Below are 17,291 nucleotides of genomic sequence, written 5' to 3' on the forward strand. Positions count from 1 at the left end.
AAGGGCTTAAATCGAACGCTCCTATGCTATCCCACCAACAGACCCGGTTCGAACTTGTTTTGCAGTGCAGTTTCTTTGTGGGGGTCAGTCGTAGATGGAGTCTCCCAGGAATTATACTCTGCTTAAAACATGTAAGTACTCTCTTGCACTATTTACTCCGTAAACACAGTTTTTGCAGTTTGAAAAAGTTGAAAAGCTGCCTCGGTATGATATAATATATGAGATGATTAATGTGATGATGAAAGTGACTGAGGGCTGGACATTTGTAATCATTAGACAGAGACGACCAGGCAGCTCTCCCGGCCCCTATGAGCAGTAGATGTCTCCCTCTGCTAACGCTTCAGTCTGAACTGTTGACTTCAGTCAGAGCCCCATGTTGGACTGTTGCGGTATCGAGCCTGAAATCCACCACAGCCTTTCCCCACCGTTCGTCACCATTACTTGCCTATGCATCATACACTTGTGGGTACAATCTTAAATTGCGTATGTGTTTTATTTTGGTAGCTTGCACTAGTAGGTGAAGCAGCCATTTGTTTTAGTCCCTTAGCTCCAAGGCCATGACTAAGGCCTGTATCATCTTATTTTTTTGATTAAAGTGTTAATTTTTTGTATACAATTTATACAATTTTTGTATATTGTTTTCTTATTTATTTTAGACATTTTCTATTACTTCTGCACAAGTGGTTAAAATATCTGTCCCTATCTAATATGTTCTCAACAACATTTGCATACAAAGTAGGAGCATTCTTTTTCATCACATTTGATAATATCTCCTTATTTTGTATTCCTACTCTATGTCCAAGTAACCAACAAATCCCTATCTTTCAGATGAACAAATACATCCGAAGATTCAGAGGTCTTCCCCTTGATTGTACATGTCTGTCACAGCTGGGTGGGTGCAGATCAGCATAGCAAGTGTGTTAATGGAACACATTCAAGCGAGGTGAAAACGTTCTAACAGGATCATATTAATAAAATTATTAATGGGTTTGTTGTTGTTCAAAACAAGTACATTCATTTCTTATTTACAAAAGGGTTTCAAAGAAAACAGGCTTCTAAGTAAGGCATACTGTCGGAATGTGTTCTTTGCCATCTGTAGCTGATCTTTTTTTTTTTTTTTTTTAAGTAAGATATGTTACTCAAGCAAGACTAAATGAATCAAATCACTTGACATCTCTTGAGTTTGTTATTTGTGTTTCCATCAAAAGTTTGAACATGTATATTTTCTAATAAGAGTTTTCTATCTGTGTGTGTTATAGGAAACAGCAGAAAGAAATGCACGGGGACTGAGTGAGGGAACCTCAGTGCTGAGCTCCCACTGCTTGGTCTGATATGTCGGCTGTAGTCGACTCTGTTTATGAATGAGCTGTTGAGCTGCACTTTAAAAGTATCATGAGTGTCTTTTCAAACGTTTGTGATTTTTGGAAACTGATTACTGGCAACTTTCTTGGGACACTATGTGCTAATGCTGTTTAGTGTCTGTGCTGTGGAGGTTTATGCTGTATGTATTCTAACTAAAGGGCTAAATTAAAAGTTTATAGAGTAAAGTATTTTAGACTGATTTTAAACATATTATAGGGTCAAATTGTAACTTTTTTGGGCGGGAGACCCTCAGCTGTCTTTCTGATTGGTTTACACTGTTGACCTGCTCAAGTTTAAACTATGTTTAAATTTACTCTGCTGTATTACAGTACAGTAGTGTTACTAACAAGAATTACTTTATGTAACTGGTTATTAAACAGAAATGATGGAATTTTAATAATGTATTTGCTTTTCAATTTAATTGTATTTCTTCAAATATCAATTGTGTTTTTGCAAATTATGTAGTTATTTAAACAAATTATTTAATGTAGAATAGATGCAATACACAAAAGATGAGTTAGTAAGAATATTAAAAATTGTCTATTACAATTGATGCAACTAATTCCCATGGAATTTTATTCGGTTTAATTAAGTATGATGTAATTCATGTGTTGACTTTACTGTGTCTTTATATTTTTTCCCCACCTTGAAATACCAAGAAGTGTTACAGTCAACTAAAGAGATTAGAACAGCTGAATTTGAGTGGAACAGACTATTTTAAATAAACATAAAAAATATTTTGAAATTTTATGAATTAAGTGTTATTTTATATGTGGAGTTTATTTTTCTCAGTTTTTGCAAGTAGTTAATCTTTCATCTAGTGGGTATCAGTCCATAATCTGTTAATGAGAGATTCTGACAAAACAGGTACTGGGTATAATATAATATCATAAAATATGTAGTCAGAGCGTGAGACAGACGGGCACCCCAGACATTTGTTAGCCATCCCCCTTCATTACCTGCCGCCTTTGGTTGCTGTGATACACATTACTGCCAATGGCTTCACACTGTTCCATTGATCCACAGGTAGCAAGTAATGTGTAATGTGCCAAGAAACACAGCAATGCAGCACCAATGCAGCAATGGATGTAAAAAAAAAATGCAGGTTTCAAAATTATCCGCAAAAAGCGTATTTGTGTGTGTGTGCGTGTGTGTGTGTGTGTGTGTGCGTATGTGTATATATATATATATATATATATATATATATATATATATATGAGAAAAGAAATGCAACATGTTTGTTAGACCTCACGGATACACATAATGGGCCTTATGCAAGAAACTTTATTTGTGTTCTTTGCTTTTTTACTTTTCTGTGTGGTTTGTTTGTATGAGAATTCCAAGTCAGATTCACCAAACTCTGTTAACTGCACAAACTGATCACATTTCTCTTGTTTCAGACTGATGAATATCACCTGGTGTGCATTCGTGATTTGATCATTGACATAATCAATACCCCTACAATGACCATATAAGGCTACCTGTTCTGCTTAATTTCTGGGAGAGTCTCATTCATAAAAATGTAATACAAGAGTAAAGAGAAGAATTTCACAATTTCACAACAACAAAAAATCTACCAAAACTACTGAAATCTAAAAAACCTCTTAGTAAATTGGCAAGCTATGATGGTGATGATGATGATTATATGGTGAACAGAATATAAATTAGATTTTAGTTTGTTATATATAGATTTTTTTTTTTCAATTAAATCAATTTCGGTATCATAATTAAACTTCAAATTCATTCAGATTAAGCCGCTATAAGTCTTAAATCAAACTAGTGTGTTTTCCCCTGTGGAGAAAGGCAGGCTATCTGTTCATGACTCGCACGACAGGTCTGGACCACTCGTGAATTTCATTCAAATCTAGGAGAAAATGCTAAGTATGAGAAAATTGGTGAATGTCACAAATTCTCTTAAATCACTTGCTTGCTGAACATTCATAATACTGGTTCTTCCAGGAAACCCAATGTTTTGGTGAGAAACACTGGATGAACAGAAACTTTGTTTGTTAACGAGAAAACTCCACAGGACACCTTAAGGTTAGGGAAAGACTGTCGTTATGACAAATAAACTGTAGTTAAGGAATGGTTAGGGCACACAGCTCCTGCATTGAGAGTGAAAGTTGGCACTGGAAATAAATCATGAGGCGCTGAATTATCTAAAATTGACAATTAACTGGGTTGAAATCCCATAGGGCCTCTTAAGAGGGCTAACCCTGTACTCACAGTCTAAGGTTACAAAATGTAACCATACTAATTCTTATATTGTCCTTTTTCCTTTTAAATTAATAATCCATGGACTCTATGTACACAGGCTTTATTCTTTTATTACAGCCCATTAGATCCTTTACAGATAAGACAGTTTGGCTACTGAAATATCAAATTCATTCATGTAATTTCAGTAGTATGGCAGTATTGTGCATTCACAGTGGGAGCATGTGTAACATGATCAGACAGAATGGCTGCCATTAAAGGGAAAACAGTATAACAGGTTAAAAGTTGTATTATCTTTTAGAAATAATGCGTTTATCCAGATAGATAGGAATGCATGTTTTAATAGTTGTTGGAGTTCAAATTTATTTATGTTCTTAAATTCAAACTGTTTACGTTACATATATATCATGTATGGTATATCAGCTTTTTTGTGTCATTACAAGAGAAATTCCAGCATTGTAATTGATGGAGATGTTGTTTAATGTCTGAGAAAGACTTGAGGTATCATTAATAGAATAGTACATCACAATAGTCATTAGTCATTAATAAGAAAAATCCTTTCAAAATCCAAACACCAACATTCATTTTAAACATGTGTCACATAGAGAGGACCAAATAAACACCTTGTATGTAATCATTTTAAAAAGGAGACGCTCCCATAATCTCATTATCTCATTACATAACCACATTAACTTGGTGTCTGGCGCAAATTAGCCCCTCAACTCAAGTTAATGTATTCTCAGTCTTTTCTTATGCTCATTTCATTCTAAACCAATTACTCTTTCTCACAAAAGAGAGACAGATGAGAAAGAAAGGGAGAATCATTTCGGCAGAGGCTTTTTCAGCCAGGCTCCATCACTAATGAAACATTTATCACTTGCATATTGTTTATGCCATACTTGCTTGTAGATGAGGCTGGTGCAGCTGGCAGGTGGAGTGATCTAGATTGAAAGTAATGCAAAAAAAAATCCCGCAGGCTTCATGTGCAGTACATCGAGTCAACAAGGACAGAAAATACCAAACAAGCCAAACAACAGGCTCGCTGGGGCTCGAGTTGTCAGACTAGCACATTCTTTGACAGGAGGATTTGAAGCTTTTGTTAGGGGCTGTTCTCAACTGCCCTTTTCTGCTTGAAGTATGCTAATTTCCTCATTGTAAGAATAGAAAAAAAGTGGAATTGACAAACTTAATAAAAGTAAGATTTAATGAAAAGATCTTGCTTGAAAAGTCAGTATGTAGAAGGATGGAAAACTTGGTAAACAGGAATGCATGCATGTAACTCAGACTGATTTAAGGCCACATAGGGTTAGTTTGATGGTGGAAAGGAAAGTGCCATGTTCCATGTTCATAGCTCAGTCCTCCACATTTTTCATCAAGAGTAACTTGTGCAGCCTAAACTGACATGCCTGCTTATAGCTAAAGGATATTTTTGTCAATTAATTTGAAAGAGTTGTAATGAGTAACTGTAGACAAGGTTACAATAAGGTTTTCATTAAGTAGTAAATTAATTGCTAATCAATGAAACATGAATTGTTAATGTGAACATCTTGAGTTGAGAGCCAATTTTTAGGAACATTACCTGTCAATCTACCCCTACTAAATATTTCAACAATGAATGGATTGACATTAAATTTTGAACCGACAATCAGGGTTCCAAGATGACATATTCTAACGAGTTTGATGATCCCCTGAATTTTACTTGAGCACCACCATGAAGTTGATCATTTTGTTTTTTGCTAAATATCTTGGCAGTTGTTGCCTTGAAATTTGGTACAGATATTCAAGGTATTCAGAGAATGAATCTTAATTATTTGGTAATCCCCTGACCTTTCACTGAGTAGCAGGTAAAAGTTTTCAAGTATCCAGTAAATTATCTAAATATCTATTAGATGAATTATCACAAAATAAAAGGTTTACATTTTTTGTTCGGAGTCCAATGTCTAAACTACTATTGGATAGATTGCCATGAATGTTGGTGCAAACATTTATGTTAATGATGAATTGTAAAGCTTTGGCCATCCCCTGACATCCACGGCTGTAAATTCTCAGGGTGGTTTTAACTAAATTAATCATGTCTCTAGTCATTGAATTATGCCTACTAGTATAGTGTATAGCTCACTATCACTGAAAAATGTCACTCATCTAGGCTACTTCATCCAGCTCATAAAGGGAATGGGTTCCACCGAATTCCCAAAAGACCGGAGGATGATTACATTGTGTTGTTGGTATTAAAATGGGATTGGAAAAGCGGCAGGCAGGGCTCAGGAAGAAACCTATGACAGTTGCGTTAGACAGCTCCAACCATTTAGGCATGGCCTGTTTAGCTAATTGTTTCGATTTAACATTTACTTTCTGGTTAGTCACGGCACTTGTATGAACCATGTTTGCAAAAGCAACAGCCTAGAACAAACAGTCTGTGATAAACCTATAAACAACAGGCAAAGTTAGTGACCAGCTGGTAAAGAAAGTTGAATAGGAGACTAAACCAAAGCTAAAAAAGAAAGTGAATATGGGACTTCGAGTAGGTTCGAGTATGTCAAGTCTTTCAACTTGTTTTGCATTCTTCTTCCTCTTGGTGAGCAAAAATTTGTCTTAAGGTAAATTGACAAAATCAGCGCTGTAATCAGTACTGGACTTTGATGCTTGGTCTGCTATGACAAAATAGTTCTCCACTCTGAAAGACAGTTTTTTATTGATTGTTTATTTAAAACAAGATCACTATCTTGAAATTTGCTTTCTGTAAATAATTGACTATCAGAGAGTTTTATAAAGCAGGTACCATTCTAAATTAGTGTGTCCAAGCAGAGTCAGTCATTTTGTATTGTGGCTTTGCTCTTATTTGTTTTTCTCAGAGTATATTGGTATTTTTACAAGTTTAAAAAAATGATTTGATCATGGATATCATCTTATTTCTTTCAGGAGAGAAGACCTTTGATGAGCTGCAGACCCAACCATCAGTTGCTGACTTTCTGCTTTCAACATGAAAAAAAAAATCTTCAGCTTTTGGCCATAGTAAATATTATATATGGTGTTGAAACCACAAACATGCCATGGACTTTACTACTTTACTACTTACTACTACAAAGTATATGGATTTGCTGTACCTACTTTCACGTTAATTAAGTGATGGTTCTGGTCTGAATTTCTCATAATAATCCAAATGTCCTCAAGTGTGGGAACAATGTTGGGAGGAAGAAAACTGCTACATATTAAGGAACATCTAATGTCCACACAAAGTTAAAGTAGTGAACCAGATTATGGAGTTCTTTTTTATTTTTCTGAGGGAACGATATGAAATGATTCTTTGGACTGCACCATGTGGACACTCCTGGCTACCCTGCACTGTAAAAAGGACTGCAAACCTGTGTGTTTGAGTGTATTTGTGGCTGTGTTTGTGTATGCCCATGGTGGTATGACACAGTGGAGGTGAGAGGGGAAGACATTTCCAGGCCATTTTTTCTTTACAATGAGAGTTCCAGCCGGTGTGGCTGCAGTTTCCTGTCTTTGTCCTCTGGTGGTCTTCCTATGTGTTGTCTCCCAGTGTTGTTATGGGACCCGGGTCAATTTGAGCCCTCACATTAACCCTAACCCCAGCCTGTACCCTAACCCGAGGCTCAAATCATTGCCTGAACCAACCCCAATCCCAAGCAAAAGTCCTGACAAACATAAGACTCCACTGAAGCCCAGCCAGCTCTCAAGTTCTAGCCAGAACCTCTGGAGCAAGTTTCAGTTAAAGCCAAGTCTTGATACTGTGTCCTATGTTACAGACAACCACAGGACCAACATAAACTTTCCAGCGGCAATCTCCCAGGCGACATCAAGCTCAAACACTAGACTCAAACAGAGTTCTAATTCAAGGCAAGAGTCGGCATACAAATCAACTTCTCAGCAGTTGGCAAGAAACACCCTAAAAAGCCCCAAGCAATCTTCAAAATTCAACCCCAAAACCAATTCAAAACCAAGGGTTGGATCTCTGTTGCAGCCAAAGCCCAAGTCAGTTCCCAACTTTCAGGTAGTGCCCGGACCTAAAACCAATCCTGAGTCAGTCCCCAACACTAAATTGCCTTCACTATCCAGTCCTAATCAAAGGTCCAACTCATCTGGTACTATGAACCCTAGCAGAAACTATAATGCCAGTCCAGCCTCTCTATCCAATCCCAAATCCCATTCCAAACTTAAACCTTCCTCGCAAACAAATACAAATGCCAAATCTGACTCGAAGATCTCCAACCCAAACTCCAGAACATCCATCAGAGCACAGAGGAACCAGACCAAGTTGTTGGACACAGACAAGGATTCTCACTATCGGCCCAAGAGAGGCTGGATCTGGAACCAGTTCTTTGTTCTGGAGGAACACATCGGGCCTGAATCTCAGTACGTCGGAAAGGTAAGATGTATTTATTGTTTTTCTTCCAGTGCAACTAATAGATATAGGGAATGCACTTTTCCATTAATCCTTTTTGTCTTTTCTGAACATGTGTTGAGCAGAGAGCATGCATTTAGTGGTACTGGTTTAGTACCATTTTATGAAGTAAGTACTTGATCAGTGACATTTCCTACTCTTACTTGTTCATTTCTGCTTGAAATCATTACTAACTTGGGAAAAAAATGCAGACTCTTTTGTGTCTTTGCCAGCAATTTACAGCAGTGTTAAGCTCCAACATGCTGAACATGCTGCAGTATCCAGAATACAGTTGTAGTTATTTCTCAGTGATATCAACGGTATTTCCATAATGATACCTATCGTAAATTGCTGTTGCTGTGCAACAACAACTGGATATAAAGCATAGTGAGGGCTAGCTGTGGCTCATCAGGTAGAGTGGGTTGTCTACATATTAATCGAACATTTGTTGGTTTGATCCCCAGCTCATCCACATGTCAGAGTACCCTTGGATACCCCAAGTGAACCCCAGCTTTTCCTCAATGGTCAAGCCAACACCTTTCATAGATCCCACCTTCCACAGTGGCTCACTACCACTGATGTGTGTGAGAATGGGTGACTAAGAGGCAATACTGTGAAGTGCTTTGGAGAAAAGTGCTATATAAATGCAATCCATTTAAAGATACAATTTCCAATATAGTAAACAGTCAGATGACATCCCCAAGTTAGGATCGTTGAGCCTCACTTATTAAGACTCTCTCTCAAATGAGGTGTTACTTCAAGGCACTTTGTCATGCTCTGTACAAATATATGTGAGCATAGAATGATTTTGATTTACCGATTTTAATTAATTAATTAATTATTAATTAATTATTGTAAACTATAATTGACTGAAAAAGTGTCATTTAAAAGTGACATTACATTGTATGCACTGGCCACATCCATAGTTACTATGGGAGGAGATGAGAAGATATGGACTGGGGTCCGCTCTACAGATATTAGGGGGGCATTTGTACACAAAGGGTGGAGGCTCTACGAAAATGTTATTCAGATTCAGATTCAAGTTATTCCATCCATTGGAAAAGCAGCTGGCAGGGCTCGGGTAGAAACTTCTGACAGTTACATTACACAGCTCCAACTGGTTCAGCATGGCCTTTTAAGCTAATTGTTTTGGTTTTACATTTACTTCTTGGTTCATTCAAAGCACTAACATGAACCATGGTTCCAACAGCAATAGCAAACTACAACAGCAAAAGTCAATTCACCTAACCCGCATGTCTTTGGACTGTGGGAGCAATACCAGCACCACTGGGAGAACATACAAACTTCACACAGAAAGGCCGGCAGGTTTGACCTCAGAACCTTCTTGCTGTGGGGCAACAGTACTAACCACTGCAACACCATGCCTCTCATGTGTCAAAAAACTCTTTCTTATTCTTTTCCCAAGAGAGAACATTACACATATATGTATACAACATAAGATGAGGTTATCCTCAGGTTTTGTTCACTTCTCTTTCATACATAAATCCTAACTCATATTTGATTAAATGTTGTGCATTGGGCACATGTAACAGTGATACCAATCAAAGTTAGTCCAATCAGATGGACGCAAAAACTTGTGGAGCTAACATTAGCAGAGTACAGCACATCAATCATTAGCACTTCTATGCTACACTAGCTACTAAAGGTATACTGAATGTAGAACAGTGAACCTACCCTGCTTTAAAGGAACAGGGTTGCTCCTAAATTTAATAGTCTTCTGTCTTCATTACCAGGTGATGTGATGGTTCACTTTTACATTGTGATCTGTGGGCTTTCGCTTCTATCTTTAACTTTTTTAAATGTTTTTGCTGCTGAGTCAGTTTGACATCCTGGATATAATCCAAAAAAGCATACTGTAGCAGTGGCTAACAACAAAGGGGCGAGGCTTAGTGAAGGGTCAATTTGGTAATAAAGTCTGTGTATTCTACATGTATTATTTATTTGATATAGCTGTATCTCAAAACAAAGTGATACTGTTGGCATTATTTCAAACAGATCACTAGTAGCCACAGACCTTCAGAAGTTTAATTGCTGTTATTTCAGCCCATTTTTTGAAAAGGTCAAAACACATTTTCTGTAGAGAATGCAGGTTGGGATGTTAAATTCTGAATATTATTCATGAGGAAAACAGTTAGAAAGAAACCCCAGAGAAACAATAAAAAATATATATATACTTAAACCCAATCAACTTGAGAAAGTCTCTTTGTTAGGGAGGGATACAATCCTGCTTACTACAGTACACTGTGAATATGAGCATAAAAAATGATAATCATACTAATGATGATAAAGCATGTGTGGTGCACAGATAGAATAGCTTATTCTTGCAAATATCAGTCTTTTCACAACATAATGTGGGAAGACACAAAACTCCATTGCACCAAATCTAGAATGCCCACAATTTGTCCACTCCATTATACATATAGAAGGTATATGCTCTTGAGTCGTTTAAGACATCTCAAGGGTTAGTAATCCAGCTAGACAGAAAAGATACATATTGTAGAACCATGTCTGATCATATAACCAAAAAAATTTCACTGGAGAAACAGAAGCTTTGTCTTCAGGTAGTTAAATTTTCAGTGTAAAACATTAATGTTTTTTACTTCCGCTCAAAGAAATGCTCAGGAGTGGGATCATCTCACAATACAAATTAACAAACACAGAAGATACTTACTTAGACTTTCTTAACAATCAAAAATTTTCTGGTGATAAGGTGCCAGCTCATCATGGATTTTAGTTTTGAGAATTTACACTCTATCTGATGCAGCTGTTCACTGTCCACCCACCACTGTTCAGTGGGCGAGACAGACTGAGATATGCAAACCTTTCTATACACTGAAAATTCTATACACTTGCATTGAAAAGTGGTTGTTTAATGCAGTTGGTTACTATGTAAATAAAATATTACTTTTTCAGATGGAAACAAAATAAAATCTTTAGGGGCTTAAAGGATCAAGGTATAGATATGATTGCAAGCTTAAAGTTGCATGGAGCAATTTTTTGGCCACTGGGGGTCAGAAAATAAAAAAACAAGAAAAACACATCCTCAACAGACAAAACTCAAGCAAACAGATAAACACTAGTCCAGCCTGACAAAAATGGATGAATATGTCAAGCACAACTTGTCATTGAAAATCCATATAGGAGACTGTCATCACATAGGTCATCCGTACAAGCAGCTTATGACCTATCGTTTCGTTTAATTGGTAGTTGGCCTCTAACGGCCGTAGCAGGTCAGGTGATGTAGTATATAAAGCAACAAAGTCCGTGGCATGAGTTGAAAAAACACAGGACTTTGACACAGGAGAAAGTTGTTCATTTCCCACATGAAAATGAAAGTCCCACAACCTTAATCATGTGTTTACTATTGCAACCATAACAATGAAGGTCCTCTAAGCTTAAGGAAGTACCTATTGTAACCCAAACCAAAATATTTTCCAAAACCTAACCAAGTAGTTTTTGTGCCTAAACCTAACTAAACCATAACTGTTCCACATCTTTAACCATGTGTTTATTATTGTTACCATGATGACGAAGGTCCGGTACACCTGCTACTGGTACACTTCCTGAGTCTAGGTTGAGGACTTGTCAGACCAAAATTCACTTTTTTAAAAAGTGATTAAATTTTACGAAAATTCAATTTTACGTGAAATGGGGCACGACACATTCGCTTCCTGACGCGAATTGACCTGTCTCCTTTGCTTTACTCCAGAGTTCAATCAATATGAACTCTGACTCGAACAAACAAGAGGCTCTCCAATGTCCACCTAATTTGAGAGAGGGGTTCAGATTGAGCTCTCATTTAGGAAATATTTTTTGTTAATATTTTTCTTTTATAACTGCAGGTATACAAGCAACAGATAAGAAAGGATACTGTTTGGCTGTCATGAGTGTTAGGACAGCGACAAAGGTTAATGACAGTAAAATGTTTTATGAAACGCTGTATAAATTACAAATTTGTGGACTACTGTTGTTAGCCTGCTAGCCATGCTAACTCCCGTAAGTTATGTTTACAACCCAAACCCATGCTATTTCCTGTCCCCTCCTTCCTTGGCCACACCATGCAAGTAAATTTCATCAGGCGGATTTTTGTCTGACTGCACAATAACACACCGTTTTAATCATGGTGGTGTACTTAAGCCGTCAGTGTTCTGCTCATTCTTTGCCGCATGCCTGCTGCCACACCGCTCACCTGAAAGCTATGCCACTGCTTGCTGCTACTGCTGCTGCGCGTCTACCACTTCTAGTGCATTCACTGTTAATAAAGGATTATATATTCTGTATACTCAACAAGTAACCTTAAAAATGGCTGTACCTTTGAAGATGTGTAAACCATAATGGTGAAATGAGGAGAAGATAAAAATGAAGTAACAAAGGTCAAACTCATATCCATATGGCCACAAAAGCTGTTCCTTTGTTTGCATTGTACAATTTGTACTGACAGTGAGCAGCCCACACTACCAGCTGATTTTATGTATTAATTCAAGGGCTTCCATGTCAGTGCTTAGCATTAATTAAGGCCAGTGCTGCTGAAAAACACCTGACATAAGGTTCCTGACCCTGTTGAAATTGAAGTCTAGCAAGAGAATGTTCATTCAACAGCTGTTACTAATATAGAGTGAGTGAGTGAACAAACCTTATAACCTCCTGATGTGACAGTCAGACGTCGAGCATTTGTGCCTTCAACTTTTTCTTCGGAACACAAGGAGGTTGCCTAGTTATAGCATTATGTTTGTATAGATCGATTTACAATTTACCTAAAGTGTCTCAGTTTTTGTGGAAAGATTTCTGTAGAATTCCTATTTTGACTCCTAGGTATCTTGAAGTACTAAGTCACTTGAAGTTATTCCTGTAGACTACATTCAGGAAAAAAAAAACAAAAAAAAAACCTGAAACCTGTAAACTCGAGTATACAATTTTCTTGTGAACCTGGCTTTATTCCACATTAGAAGACTGACTGAGAGTTTAAGTTGTAACATTGGTCGGCTGGCCAAACGTTGGAGTTTCCCAATTGGCGGTTGCTCTTTCAAAATGAATTGGCACAAACAAGGCAAGGGGTGTTTACAGGCAGAGTTGCCAACTTAAACCCTTTGCCGCTAGGGTTATACTGAGAGATTTTCCTAATATTTTGTCAACCTTAATTCATATAAATGGAATGGACAAAATATTTGGAACAGTATAACCTCAGTATAACCCTCAACAGTTAGCACCACAATTTACAGTCTCAAAAATGACCATTAAAATAAATCCACACCTCTTTCAAACAGATTCAATAAAAACTGAACATTATAATCCTCATTAAGGGAGGATTTATTGCAGGCCTGTTGTATTTTAATGCATTAGTTTTATCTAGGTGTACCTACCTAAGTGAGTGTATGTGTCACAGATGTCCTATTGAATTTGTGGTCCAGTATTTTCTGATCAGGTATCTGACAAATAGGGTCTGTTATTATTATTATCGTCATAAAACAGCAGTGACAGGGAAACAAGATGATGATTAGATGCTTGAATAAAATATTAAACTATTAATCAGATAACAAGCACAATTTGAACAGGCACTGCACTAGTCAGTTCAAAATCATAAATACACAATTCTCTTTCAATTAGTCATGAAGTTTCAAGATAATGAAACAATGTTAAGTATGTTTTTGAGCTTTAAAAGGGCCTCTAGCAACAGAATTTATATTCAACACGTTCCTCACAGGCAAGTTGCAACAAAACCTCTTGATATACAGAACATATTTTATATGTTGCAGGAGAGGAGCTTCTGTGCCCTTTCTTCAACTTCAGTGTACAGAACATTCTGAAGCTGAGTATGTGGCCTAGTTACAGCCTTTTTCTGAATGCAAATTACAAGGAGTTATATTTATTTAATTTCATAGTCTTTTCCTTCAGTGAGTAAATTATCTATAGGGGCTCAGTTACCACAGTGAGAGTTCTCTGCATTTTTATGCTGTGTTTTCTTATTTATTTAGTTTCTCCGCCTGGTTCTTGAGAAGAAAGGTGTTTCATGTGTTACTGGAAGTTGAAGTCAGCTGGACATACTGTTTTGATCTTGAAGCTGTTTCTACTTCTAGCTTAGAGACTTCATCACTTAGTCAAAGGCATTTTATCTTCTCTGTGTTGTCCACACCTTACTGTCACATCATATCAGTGAGGTCACATATGGTGATGTTCAGGGTGTGCAGCTATCTCTCTTCATACCCAGTGTGGTCAAAACATAGGAAATGAACCCAGACAGGCAACAGCAGCACATACAGGTGTGGATTTATTTTTTAACAGAGCGCAGCTCTGCTGGCTTCACTCAGTCAGTGTGTTTATATGCACTTCAGAAACTGGGTTACAGTTGGCTTTCACCAGTATGATTTGTTAAATGTCAGTTAAATGAGAAACCTAGTTACCATAATCGGGGTAGGGGATTAGAATGACCTGATTTCCCAGCTAGATTGTGCCTGGGGATTGCCAATTTCCCAGCTATATATACATGTAACCGCCCTTCTAAATGGCTTGTTACAAAAATGCATGTGCTTGACAAAGACTTTAGACTGGTAAAACAAAGCAGTCAAACTAAAATTGAAAGTAACAGAAAGCCTTTGCAATAATGATAATTTTGTTAACAAAAATTGTGATGGAATATATTCATCAACACCCTTTTTTTGCTCGTGAAGATAAGACCCTGACAAGACAAAACTGACATCATTAAACAATAACAATCTCCATAAAATATTCCGTTGATGAAAAAGGAGAAGACCAAATTCTGTTTTTTTAAACAATAACAATAATCCAACTGTCCGTCTTTCGTTGATTGGCTATGCTAAATTTTCTGTTCCTGCCTGGGCATCTTTCCTGTGACGCTGCCAAACAACAGGGCGCCCATGAGTGCACCATCAACAGTGCTAGCCTGGAATGAACTACTGTATGTACTTTAACAATAAGGCTGTAGGATCTTGGAAAACATAGGGTGACAGGAAAAGGACATGGTGGCAACAGAGGGGCTTGCTAGGAAAAAACAGGTTGACATTTGGAAGTACTACCATGCCCCCAAGAGAAATAGTGTCTGTATAGTATTGTATAGTATTGTTGGGAGAGAAGCCCTGCAGCTACAAAATTCCTGGGAAGAAAATCGCAAAATCGCAAACCTGAACACCTCATGTTGCATCACACATAAATTTAGGTAACCTAAAGAGGTTAAATAATGTTACTTTACATTCAAAACGTTGTGAAGCCAACTGATAAATCCGAAACAAAGCCAACAAGACACGACCGAAGTGCATCCCCCAGCTCCAATGCGAGAAGCCTAAAAAAAGGTTGGAGTGTTAAACATGCTATCCATGCTAGAGCACACACAACTTAATTGCCAGATACATTTCATAGTCGGGGCTTGTTGATTTCTAAATGGGTCCATGCAGCTAAATGTTGTCTATTTGCAACATCTACTGTTTATTAAAATGCACAGCAGACTATGTAGTAAATGTTTTTGGGCTCAAACACAGTCTGTTGAGCAGTAGCGAGCAGTCCAGTACTTAGCTTGTGTTGTATGCAAAGAGATTCCAAATATTTCCTTTACACATGTATATAAATGGTTGTGTACAACCTACTATAAACACTTATTATGACACAGTCTAGTACAATACTTCCACTAAGGCCTACAAAATTTCAGAATAAAATCCAAACCTTTTGGCACAGTCCCAGCAAAACTCAACATTCTAAGGGTAATTTTACTATATTGCAGGGCTTTTGTACTGGGTTCTTTTTGATAGTGTAGGGTTTTCTTTTTTCTGGATACTCAGGTTTGTGTTATCAAACAACAACCTGAGATTATAGCAATGACTGACTCATATTTCAAGAGTTGGATTGTGCTGGACTAAAATTGTCAACAGAAAGTCAAAAAATAACAGTTTTGATGTTATTTCAAAGATGTCTGTGTATGGTGTTGCAGAGATATCTACAGAGGTTAATGTGCTAACCAGCTAGCCCACGCCCGTCTCGTCTCATAATACCACTTAGTACCTCAAGAGGTGATAGTGGGTCACTGTAGGATCCAGTCTGTTCTCCGTCCAACATGAGAGGATCAAGGGGTGGCGCTGCCAAGAGGGCCTATTCTATATTCTTGTCAATCATGTTGAAGGTACTGAACAGTAATCGCAACGATGGCTGAAGCACCATCTGCTCCTGGTAAGAAACCACAATCAGCAGCAAAGAAAAGAAGTTATAGAAACAGGAGCAAGACATGAGTTAACATTGATGTTCCTTTCAACCGCTGGAGACAGGTCTTGGCGAGTAAAGGAATAAAGTTTGATGTGGAACTTGTAACATTTCTTCTAGCCTGGTAAGTAAACAGCTGTTAATGCTAATGTTGGCTATAGTGAAAGCAAATATTTACACATTACACCTTTAAACTGCTTGGAGCCTTGACAGTTCAACAGTTTGAGTGAGTGAATTCTGTAGGTCAGATCAAGGATGCTCCATGGAGCTGGGGGTTAGCCCCACTGCAGTACGTGGCAGAGGGCCCCAATTCCAGTCCCGACATAGGCCCAGCCTTCTACCTGACTGGTTAAAGGTAATCAACACTGCTGCTTCAGTGACATTACAACAGCCAGCTTTTTATTATTTTAGAAAAGTGTACAATGGACTGACCAGAGACATCAAAATTTAAATCACCAATGTGTGCCAAATTTCCAATCTGTAATTTGCATCAAATTGCACAAAACGTGCATATCAGAATTGTCTGAAAAATCCGTTACACTGTATAGATTTGAGGCATAAATCGAACATTTACAACTTTAGTTCAGTTCTGTTTAGGACTAGGTGATACAATCCCTTGTTTGTTTCACATATGTGAGATGAGGGTGGGGATGATAATGGAATCTGATGAAGAGGTAGGAGCCATGGTGGTGTGTGTGTCATTGGAACTTTGTCTTGTTAAAAGCGCCATCAGGGTCATCAGGTGGGAACCCTAATTCACAGGTGTTTCAATGATAGGCCCAAGGCACCTCCAGAGGGCTCATTGGCAACACCTGGTATCCCAGGTGGGCCACCCTCTACCTATACCCCTTCTTATTCTGATGCCATTGATGTTATCTCTGGGCCCAGGTAGTGTCTTTCCTCTTGATCCAGAGCCATTGACTTGCCTGTTCGCCAGTACTGGAGAGGGATTTGATGGTTTGACGTTGGGTTTGGCCTAAACAGCCTGGTAGTTGATTTGCCTACGAAGCCTCTGCAGCCAACTGGGCAAACCTTAGCTTTCCAGCCACGTTGTTCAGCGTCGGCTGCCAGCTCGGCATACTTAAGTGAC

At 37.9% G+C, this 17,291-nt stretch overlaps 1 protein-coding gene across 2 annotated transcripts in view; it reads left to right on the forward strand.

Moving 5' to 3' along the window:
• The window catches only part of LOC120798881 (cadherin-18-like), a 213,722-nt gene that overhangs the window by 28,628 nt on the left and 167,803 nt on the right, over positions 1 to 17,291 (forward strand). For both annotated transcript variants that reach the window (XM_040143670.1, XM_040143671.1), the window contains exon 2: positions 6,496 to 7,963. In XM_040143670.1, the coding sequence (XP_039999604.1) occupies positions 7,043 to 7,963 (921 nt within the window). In that variant the 5' untranslated portion in view covers positions 6,496 to 7,042. The remainder of the gene's footprint in view (positions 1 to 6,495; positions 7,964 to 17,291) is intronic.

The sequence above is a fragment of the Xiphias gladius genome, chromosome 14 (assembly GCF_016859285.1).
Source record: "Xiphias gladius isolate SHS-SW01 ecotype Sanya breed wild chromosome 14, ASM1685928v1, whole genome shotgun sequence".
Lineage (NCBI taxonomy): Eukaryota > Metazoa > Chordata > Actinopteri > Istiophoriformes > Xiphiidae > Xiphias > Xiphias gladius.